Source organism: Adiantum capillus-veneris, chromosome 15 (assembly GCF_014529385.1).
Source record: "Adiantum capillus-veneris isolate H3 chromosome 15, ASM1452938v2, whole genome shotgun sequence".
NCBI classification, from domain to species: domain Eukaryota; kingdom Viridiplantae; phylum Streptophyta; class Polypodiopsida; order Polypodiales; family Pteridaceae; genus Adiantum; species Adiantum capillus-veneris.
Window position 1 is genome coordinate 7,113,646 of NC_140945.1, and position 10,963 is coordinate 7,124,608.

General features: G+C 39.8%; 1 protein-coding gene across 2 annotated transcripts; it reads right to left on the minus strand.

The window, feature by feature from the left end:
- Window positions 1–6,067: 6,067 nt before the first annotated feature.
- Window positions 6,068–10,445, minus strand: LOC147440221 (uncharacterized). 2 transcript variants are annotated; one of them, XM_086530004.1, is made up of 13 exons: window positions 9,671–10,443; window positions 9,113–9,524; window positions 8,266–9,001; window positions 8,128–8,168; window positions 7,971–8,039; window positions 7,767–7,867; window positions 7,523–7,601; window positions 7,319–7,417; window positions 7,174–7,242; window positions 6,892–6,941; window positions 6,729–6,810; window positions 6,543–6,637; window positions 6,068–6,417 (listed from the first exon to the last, which is right to left on the minus strand). In XM_086530004.1, exons 1-13 carry the CDS (start codon window positions 10,186–10,188, stop codon window positions 6,333–6,335), a joined length of 2,436 nt encoding a protein of 811 aa, XP_086386130.1. In that variant the 5' UTR covers window positions 10,189–10,443; the 3' UTR covers window positions 6,068–6,332. The 2 variants fall into 2 exon arrangements, 1 of the variants encoding a protein (XP_086386130.1); XR_015190365.1 differs by lacking the exons at window positions 6,068–6,417; window positions 6,543–6,637; window positions 6,729–6,810; window positions 6,892–6,941 and having other exon boundaries at window positions 7,744–7,867; window positions 9,671–10,445.
- Window positions 10,446–10,963: the final 518 nt, after the last annotated feature.

A 10,963-nucleotide genomic window follows, 5' to 3' on the forward strand; every position in this document is an offset into this window, starting at 1 on the left:
CAGGTGTCTCAACTCCCAACCAAACTTCCTATCGTGTAAGTGCCTCCTCACAACACAAAGAAATCGTGAAGCAAGTAAATGAATTGTTGTGGAGAAAGGCAAGGTGTGACCTAGCATCCTACTTATTGCTCATCGATCTTGCTTGTGCAAAAGGATGGCTCTTTTTGCATGTGTGTGGATTATGAGCCTTAAATAAAGTCACCATAAAAAACAGGTACCTAATTCCAATAATCGATGATATCTTGGATACACTTAGTGGAGCTTCAATTTCCAACCGAATTAATTTGAAAAGTGGATATCATCAAGTGCACATTGCATCAGGACACATCACAAAGGTAGCATTTTGCACTACTTTTGGTTTGTATGAATTCTTGCTTATGTCATTTGGTCTAGCCGATGCACCAGCTGCTTTTTAGTAGAAATTTTTGTGAAATTTCTTTGGTGGAATCATCAAATTCTCATCCAATAAAGAAGAAAATAAGAAATATTTGGCAATTGTGTTGCAAAAATTGCAGACTCACAAGCTTTATGTCAACCCAAAGAAGAGTGAATTCTCTTTGCAAGATATAATGTATCTTGGCCACATCATTCAAGCAGGTGTAAGGATGATGGATCCTACCAAAGTAAAGTCCATTATAGAATGGCCAACTCCAAAGGATGTTCATGAAGTAAAAATATTTCTTGGACTTTGCTCTTATTATAGGCATTTGCTACTTTGGGTAAATTGCAACAACTTTGCATGACTTGTGCAAAAAGAGAGCTATCTTCGTGTGGACTCAAATAGACGAGCAATCCTTCCAACCTCTGAAGGAAGAATTTGGTAAGAGTATTATGCTTCATCTTCTTGATTTAAACAAATATTTTGTAGTACATTTTGATGCTTTAGATGATGTAGGCATTGGTGCTATCTTGATGCAAGATAGAAGGCCGATTGCTTATGAGAGTCGAAAGTTTCAGGATGGAGAAAATAATTACTCCACCTATCAAAAAGAATTTATTTTGGGCACTACTATTTTGGGCCTTACTCAATATGAGAAGGATTATTGATGATGAAGGATCAGGTTTATGTTGTAAATCAAATTGGGAAACAATTTATGAAGGAATTTCATTCACCTCCATTTTCATGAAAGAGGGGTATTCTTCCAACCACTCAAATGGTTGAAAGATATTTCCATTCACCAACCTTATGGAAGGACATTGATGCATTTGTTTGACAATGCATCACATGTCACAAGGTAAAGTTTGATCGAGGAAAATCACAAGGCTTATCGTAGCCATTGAGTATTCCACACATGCCATGGGAAAGCATTGCAATGGATTTTATTACGGGCTTTCCAAAGACCCAAAAGTGAAATGATGCTATATGGACCATTGTGGATACGTTTAGCAAGATGGCACATTTCATTCGAGTAGTGGGAGCTGAGAAAATGGCAACCATTTATCTCTCTCAAGCACCATGGCTTCCAAAGTCTATAGTAGGAGACATGGATCCTAGAACGACGAGCCTATTTTGGAGATCCCCCTTTGAAAATGCCGATACTAAGCTAAAGTTCTCTTCTTCTTATCATCCTCAAATTGATGGACAAAGTGAAAATTTCAATCTTCAAATCTTGGATTTGTTGAAGTGCTTTTGTGCTGAGAAGAAGACCACTTGGGGAAAGGACCTACCTCTTCTCAAGTTTTCAGAAATCTGTCCAAAAATGGCATCTCTTAGAGGATCCATGGCCGAACAAATTTTGAGAATCCATTATGAGTGCAAAAGCAGAAAACATGATGTAAAATCTACTCATAATCATGAGATGCATCTAGAGTATGAGTATCAAAACCTAAACCTTTAGTCAATATACAGGAGAGGATGAAGCCCAATTGAAGGTGATAGTCGTACCTTCATAATGGAAAGCAATTCCTAATATGATCAAATTGAAAAGTTTACAAAAGTTAATATCTACCCCATCTTATGTACGATATTGCTCACAGAATCGTTGAAAATTAGACTACATGTATGGACAAAACTTAGACAAGAACAAGGAGAAAACCGCCATAAAATTTTCATTCAAAACCAAAGAAGCCGAACTTAAGAAAACAAAATGTGTGCAATCAAAGAGTGTTGATCTAGTGCTTATAAACAAAATGGTAGATTACTTTGAAGAGAGGAAGGGAACACCATCCTACCAATAGAATACAAAAAATTTAAAACGGCGGCTATTTTAAATAGCAGAGTAGGTGTAGCCATAGCTACAAAAGAGTATGAGAAAAGTGAAAAAAAAACAATCCCGAGAAAAACCCGCATGGTACTATAGTTAATAGATGGTTACGTCAAAAGACCCATAGGAATATTGGACAAGCACTAGTCACATCGTGTGGAATTGAGTACAAACATACATTTGCAATAGTAGATTTTAAAAAGTCAACAATTTTGACATCATTTTGGGACGTCCATTCATAAAACATCTTAAAATAGTTCATGACCACATTTACTTGAGGCATGAGAAAACGACTCTATGAGATTGAGTTTGAAAGATCATTCCTATAGAGATGTCGCTAAGACACCTATTGAAGAGTTTAATTCAGCCATGATTGGTGAGCCCAAAGTTCTCGCATGACACTAAAATAATAATATATTTGAATGCGTGGTGCATCTGAATATAGGAACATACTTAAAAAAGATTGTAAGTTGGAGAGATCCGTGAGGGATGACGCATATATCCCAGAACCCTTCTCTGAACATTTTTTTGAACCTTTTGGATGGGATAAGATACTAGCCATATTGGAAGTATGTGTAAACAAGGTAACTCCTACCTGGTTATGTGGTGATGATGGATACAACATTGTTTCCCTTCAAATGGCTCGAATAATTGGAGAGAACCCGAGTGACAATGAAGAGAGGCATGTAGAAAATAAAATATCATGTAAGCAAGGGTGCGGGATGAAAGAGATCTCTCTTAGATGAAACTTTGTGACAAAGAAGGCTATGATTTAGTCCTCTATTCTATCTTGAATATTTTGAAAGGAACTAATAAGGACTTTGAGTTTGGGAGTAGAAAAATTGCGACAAACAAAAATGTCATGGATCATATTGCAAAATCATAAACCATGGGAGCAAAACAACAACATGAAAATGTCATCATCGACATACTTGAAGAATTATAACAATTGTTTTGGAGGAAATGACTATGCATAGTTGAAAGCACATGAAGAAAAAATGTTTCCAAGGTACACGCAAGATGTTTAAGTAAATCCAGATCAAGAGAAGAACAAAGAAAACACGAAAGATCTATTGTTTCTTACATTGATCGAATTCAACTTATGCAAAAAAATAGGATTCAAAGTTACATGGTCAACTATTATAGATCCCCACAAAGGATTTAATGTCTTACAGTAATTTAATAATTATGAAAAAGCCACCAATCAAAAAGCTGAAAGAAATAGTGTGCACAAGTTCTAAAACATCAATTGCTAACTTTGGCATAGCAAAAACCATACTCAAGTTGAGTTCTAGAGCATTTAAAAACACATTTATATAATAGACCCTCATCATATCAAAGAGATTTTAACAAAAAGATAGATGAATATCTTCTTTGAGGCAACAACAACAACAATGACAGTTTTTGGAAGTATCTCAAGCATATGCAAAAAAAGCACAATCATTCATGGCTAAGAAAGGTAAAGCTAAATCAAACATTAAAGCACATCAACCTTGCAAGTTACCTTTACATTTAGAAATTCTTTATCAAACCTCATACAAAGCATCTATATCAAAAATCAAACCATCAACGATGCAATGGAAACCTAACTAAAAATTTTATCGATCAGAATTTCCATCACAACAACAGTCTTTGAAGAAAGCCAAAAACAATCAACCAGGTGTTGGTATCCAAAGAGCACTTTAAAATCAAATATTCACTTTCAAGACCGTCAAAAGAACAACCTCAGCAGCCAAAGATAACAAGGTGAGTAGCATCTAATAAATCAATCATTGCTCAAACTTACTTTCATGGAAACACTAACATCAATCAATCAAGGTTACTTTCATGGTGAGGGTTTTTTTTCTCACACATACACTACTTACCTATTTTCTATCTCTTGCACTAATATTTGAGCCAAAAAAACCGAAGATAATAACTTGAAAATATTGATTATTAGATAAAGATTCCACAAAGAACAAGGAGAACTATCAACGCAAAACAAACACCTCAATCAAGAGGAAGAACAACCACAAAAAACAGAAGAAAAAAACCTTCAAAGAAACAAACAACGCATCAAATATAAATACCAAACTCTACCAGAATACCCAAAGATATGAATGATTTCAGTCAAGCTACTTGAAGCACAAAGATTCTATGAGGGCAACTCTCAAATATCATTGCCTAAAGTAATAGCTTAACATGGAACCACTAAGATTAGTCGCATAGCACAAGGCTCCAACCAAAAGCAAACAATCATAACCAAGGGTGACACAACCTCCAGATAAATCCCTTGTCCTCTCACAAGAATAAGGTTTTTACAAGAGTAATAGCCTCACAGAGACCAAGAACAAAGTGAGTTCCCAAACGGTTGTTGAAAACATAACTACAAACACCAACCCTTATCTACAAGCTTCTTTTAAATAAAATAAAGCATAAAAATAAGGAGAAATTTTTCAGGAGATTAAAATGTTTCAAAAGATCCCATCAATCCTTGTTGTCATCACAAAATTTGTTTCACAAAGCATTACCAACGTACAACAAAAGAACCAAGAGAAGCAAGAATATGCAAACTTATTGCACAAAATGGTGACATTAAAGGGCAAAGAGGCTTAAATCTTTAGAACATTTAAAATTTGGTTTCTATCCTTGACCAAGTAAGTCCAAGTTGCTTTTAAAAATACATAACATTACAATCTCGAGTTGGACATTGAAACCATTAAATGGGCAAAGCGCCAACACAAAAGCTTCAAGTCTAATACATTTGTGTGGTCTATGAGTCTAGCTAATGACATAAGCTCAAGCTTGAGGGTTGGGCATATCTACATCACATCACTCTTTGTTGATATAGGTGAGCATAAGAGTTGAAGTCTATAATTTTTAGTCTAGTAAAGTGAAAGAAAAAGATTCAAAAGACACTCATGCATTGAATAGAGTGAGATTTGAGTGGAGAAACTTCTACATTGGAAATCCTTCTTGGAAAAGTGAAAGCTATTGATATACCTTTTGATGTTATGTGAGTGATTTTGAGTTATTCCCACTCAAGGGGAATAACTCAAGATGCTCTATGGAGAAAATAAAGGGAAAATCCAAAGAGAAGGAATTGTAGGAAGAAAAGGCTCTGGTCCTTGGTTGTTGACGAACATATAAATTCCTTCAATTCAAGTGTTGTGCCATGCCTTGAAGCACCCATCAACTTCATTTTCTTGACAATTTTCTTGTATGCATGTAGAGTGTTCCATAATTAACACTTGCATTAGACACTCTTCTTTTGTTTCTCCTAGGCACTCACTTTGCATGAGCAAGTACTTAAATTCCAATTACTCAACTCAAATAAAAGCTTATACCAAAGGCATCACTATGATTCCAAATCCTTCTAATGCCACATTGCACAAAATGTGCCCTATCACTTTTAAGATCAGTGCATCACTCTACCTCCGAAGGATAAGCTTGAAGGTCCCTTGTCTTGATCCCCCCCCCCCCCCCCCCCCCCCCCCCCCCTTCTTTGTCCATGCTTCTTTGAACAATGTGCCACGGAATACCCTCTCAGTCTAAATATTCATATTCATCAAATTAAAGTAAAAAAGGCACAAACCATAAATTCTGGCTCCTTGCCACAAACCAAGAACAACTCTTCAACACTTCTACTCTGCAGACTAGAAATCCTGCATTCCCAAAGGCTTTAAACAGGCACTGGCACAAAGCATCCTTCATCTCAGCAAGCAAACAAGCCTTTGAGCTGGATGCCAAGAATATCCCCTCTGTATCTATGAACACCGCCCAATCAGCCCACCAAGCGGAAGTTCTGTGCGAACGATCGTCCAATGCATTCTTCCTAATCTCTGTTGATTGACATTTTAACTATGATACTAATGACAAGGTCAAGCCAAAAGAATTGACAACTTGACTGAATATTCATACAAAACTTCACAAGATGTGAGCGGGACAGTCACCCTACATTTGCTCTTAGAGGCAGGTAGCAATAGGAAATGTTTGAGAAGGTACAAAATTACAAATAAAAAATTTCAATCTGTGAATTTACCAATGTTAACTAAATGCCATGTGATTACAACAAAAGGCCATAGAGCCCCAGAGATAGTTGTTCCAAGAACATTGCAGCCTGCCTACCCTGGCTTACGGCGCTCTGCACTACATTTCTAGTCTTGAAAGCTGTCTAAGAATTTCCTTTAACCGATCTGTGATCTCTTGAAAATTGGGCCTCAACTTTGGGTCACTGAAATAATGCACACACTAAGCTATTACAGAAAGCTAGAACAGACCAGAATACACAAACACACACACACACACACACACAATCATCCTGCACAAACAAACACAATAATGTGCACAAACAAATACCTGTTCCAACAGTCTTTCACCAAACTAGCCCAGTTTGAATCTACCGCCTCTGGAACAGTTAGCCTCTGATCCATGAACCCGACAGCACCCACAACCTAAAAATCCCATGACACAACAAGTTACAAACAACCCATGATAGTTAACAATTTAATTGGCTTAACAGACAATCTCAAGTCAATTAGAAACCTGCATCGGGTTCAAGTTCGTCCAAGGAACTTGTTCTGTTGCTAGCTCCCATAAAATAACCCCAAAACTAAACACATCTGACCTGAAAAAAAGATTCACTAATTCTTAAGCTTTGGGAACATGAGGACCATTCTAGCTTCTATATTTCATAAATAAAGCTTACTTCTCATTTGAAGGCTCATTGCGAAGCACCTCGGGTGCCATCCATTGCGGCTATACATAAAACCTCAAGATAAGGAACTAAGATGGAACTGTTCAAAAACAAATCCAACCCAAACAAGCTCCTTGCATTCTTGATTTGCTCTCTCTCAAACCTCATGCACCAAAAATTTAAATGCAGGATAGCACTGCTGTACATACGTCATGATAGGTGATGCCCCCCGCAACAAAAGGCATAGTGCAAACACACCAGAAGTCAATGATAAAAAAAAGATTGAACTCTTACTGTGCCTCTTCCAGATGTGGTCTTCAAGTACGTTCCATCCTTCAATCTTGAAAGGCCAAAATCAGCCACCTATCAATTAATTACAGCTAAAATCAAGGTCGGCACCTGCCAAAATAGAACCTAAGAAATACATCAATAAGCATACTTTCACAGTCCAATTTTTGTCGACCAAAAGATTTGATGATTTGAGGTCTCTATGAACAATGGGTGGGTTCAAATGGTGCAGATAATTCATTCCACGGGCCTGACAAAGAACCAGCACAATCATTGAAAGCAATACCAGCACGAAAACAGGAGCAAAAAGAAAAAAGTTATTCATTTGCTTAAAAAGAGGGCACTAGAAAGTTACAATGTCCAGAGCCATCCGAGCTCGCCTTCGCCAATCCAAACCTGGAGTGTTTCGGTGAAGTAGTCGGAACAAACTTCCTCTGCTTGTGATACAAATTAACAGTCAGGGTGTTGTCAAGAGGTTGACGACAGAACAAATCATCATCACAGGACAATATCGCAATCACTCGAAGGCAATGAAAATAAAAAAATTTAATAATAAGAAAAATCCTTGCACATAACCTTCGGATGAAATGCAAATGAACCTTGGAAGAAATTCAGTCACGATTGAAAGATGCTGGTGAGAAGTGACTGCTCCCATAAAAAGCACCACATTGGGGTGCCTCAATCTCTTCATGATCAGAACCTGTTTTTCAAATGCAAGATCAAACACGGGTCAATTCGTTGCAGACAATAGCAGTGCATTGTCAGCAAAAGCTAAGCATAACTCAATGAAAGCCCTCATATACCTCCTTCCTAAAATCCTCAAGTAGCTCCATTGTGTAATCTTGCCCTGCAAAAACTTTAATGGCGACATCCTGTTCAGCAAGAAGTACAATACCTTCACAACATGTTTGTCTAGGCTTCACAGAGAACAGAGGACACAAATAGCAGCAGTAGTCTTACTGAACCAATCCAGAAACCTCGATAGACTGTCCCACAAGAGCCTGCAAGATGTATAGACATGTATGCAAGAAGTATGTGAAGAATCGTAGCTGTGGAAAGGATGTTAAAAACACCAAAGCAACTTTGAATACGGCCGACCTTGTCCAATTTGTTCAGCAACAGTCAGACTTTCCCATTCAATTTCACAATCGAAGGTATCACCCTCCGCTTCTGATTTATGCAAATAACCACTATTTGTGCTAGCTGTGCTACTGTTGCTGCTAGTGCTGCTGACACTCGCCCAGTTCCAAGATCTAGGAGACTCTGTAACATCCAGCTTTACACTTTTTACGACCTCATCAAGTTCCTCTTGCTCTGGATCCCCTTCATCTCTTTCTGCAGCAGCTTTAGGTATTTTCCCAGAGCTTCCGGGTCGGCTGCTACCCAACTCAACCTTTGCTTGAGGAAACTCGGTCAATGGCCACCTCCATATGGGTCCTTTCTTTGGATCCGCATTGCCTCGATCAGGCTTCAAAAGACCTTTCTTTGCCATCCATGACTCTGCCTTGGAGCTAAGAAAAGTAAGAGCAGCTGCCTTCTTGTCCTGCCCCTGAGGGCTATCTCCCTCTTCGTGCTTGCCTGAAGATGGTGGGGAGATAGTATTTTGTGAGGACTGATGTTTCACATTAGAGGCACCAGTAGATGGTTGATCACTACAATCTCTTTCTTCAAAGCCAACCAGCTCTGAAGCCCTAGCTTCTGAGCCCTGGCTCCCCCCACTTCCGCCCTCATGTTCGACATTACTTTCACCAATCCTCATACGTGAAAACATCTTTGACGAAGATACCTTTGCAGATGACACTTTGGCAGTCACCTTAGATGTCACTTTCGATGCCTGTGAGAGAAGACAAGTTACTACTAGAAGAAAAGTTTGTCCATGGACATAGACATACTATACATATATACCCAGCTCTCTACTTGGTAGCAGGCTGCAGAACTACCTTACCAGATTTGACAAAGAAGATGTAAAGGGATTCTGTGGTGTTTGTGATTGTGGCTGCGATTGAGTTTGTGTTGAATTACTTGAACCAACCTCCTGGATATCAACAGGAGCTGGAAGCTGAACACCCTGAATGGATAGTGGCTTGGAAAATGGGCGTGAGTCATTCGTCACTGCAATGACCCCAACCTGTACACCATTCTCATCATATAGTGGTGAGTTTGTTATAAAGGCATTAAATAACTCCCCTGATTTCTTCATGAGTGGGAACTGACCATTCCAATGCTCTCCCATCATCAGACGCGAAACGATCCTCCAACCCAGATCAATATGTTTTTTGTGTACCAACAACTCAAGAACATTGCATCCCAGAACCTCTTCCTCTGTGTACTCATACAGCAGCTCTGCCATTCGGTTCCTGAGACAGTGATTCCAAATACAGAAGAATTCCGTTATCAGGCATGCACACTTGCACAAAGATAAAATCTTTTAGAAAAACTTTTGCATTTTTGAGAGCGTCAGATAATGCAGAGCTCTCTCTGAGAAAGCGCAAAGGCATGTTACCAGTAGATCACCTCTGCGGAAAGGTTAAAGATGTAAATTGCTTGTCCCATGGACTGCAAAATGTTAATGTAATGTCGCTCTGTCAGCTGCTCTGGAAATGGAGCAAATCGTGAACCACTGCCATGTGTGTGGGTGCGACCAAGGTGTGAGCCTGACATCGAAGCCGACTCGTTACTGCCTAATGACCTTATGCAAGGAGAAGAACTGTGTCCAACATGGCTTCCCCTACTTCCTGAGTTTGGCACAGATATTCCTGCAAAGGAAGTGCGATTCTGAGTGAACTGGAGCCTTGTATCATTCAAGGAAGAGCAATGAGAGCAATGTCTATGCAAAGCTTCATCATGAGAAACTTCAGCCTTCTGTGACTCCATGAGCTTGGAAATTTCTGATTGGAGAAACGCATGGTTAGCTTCAAGCTCTGCAAGGCGCTGCAAAAGCACCTCTGGAGACGGTGGAGCTTGTGACGATGCAGGTGGTGGAGATCGGGATGGGGGGCTTCGAGGAGGAGAAACCATCATGGCTAAGTAAATACGAATCACAATGAAGATAGCAATCTGAACGTAGCGGAATTAGTCGTTAAAGACAATGAAACGCCAATAACGCATCATCGGCGTCCATATCCTTCCAAGACGTGTAGCTGCCCGAGCAAGCAATTTTCTGTGCTTACTAGTCGTTCTCGATCAAACCAGTCCGATGATGAAAATGCTCGCTGCTTCGAGCAGCGAAAGATCAGTTGAAACTACTTGGAAGTCAAATCACCAGCAAAGCGCTCCAGCATGAGTGACCAAAGAAAATAAACGGACCGAGCTTCATTACCAAAAGTCAATAGCAAACCCTAAATGCTTGCAATTGTTTTTTTTTTTTTTTTTGGGGGGGGGGGGGGGGGGGGGGGGGGGGGGGGGGTTTCAGTGTTCCGTGTGTGTGAGAGTAACGTCCGTGTCAAGTAGCGTCGTGGCCATGGCCACTGCAGCCTGTGGCCATGGCCTGCAAAGGCTAATGAGACGCGAACCAGGGCGGCAACAGGATGCAAAGAGACAGTGGTGTGTGTCCAGCAAGGACCTGGGTTGTGTTGCTAGAAAGGAGAAGAGATGGGGCCAATGCGCGTAAAGCAAAACGTCGCGCGTTCACGATATCATCCTGCAAGCAGGCGAGGGGAGGGAAGGAGGGAGGGGAAGAGACCTGAGTTTGTGTCGGGGAAAACGTGCACAGAGAGAGAGAGAGAGAGAGAGAGAGAGAGAGAGAGAGAGAGAGAGAGAGAGAGGCCTCTAGAGAGATGAAAACAACGTGAGATAA

What these genes read in the sequence shown, in the direction of transcription:
- LOC147440221 (XM_086530004.1), bottom strand. Translation starts at nt 10,188, where the DNA reads ATGATGGTTTCTCCTCCTCGAAGCCCCCCATCCCGATCTCCACCACCT. An exon ending in ACAAAAATTGGACTGTGAAA is followed by an intron (nt 7,243 to 7,318) that starts GTATGCTTATTG and finishes ATTAATTGATAG; the next exon opens with GTGGCTGATTTTGGCCTTTC. An exon ending in GTGAAAGACTGTTGGAACAG is followed by an intron (nt 6,418 to 6,542) that starts GTATTTGTTTGT and finishes GCATTATTTCAG; the next exon opens with TGACCCAAAGTTGAGGCCCA.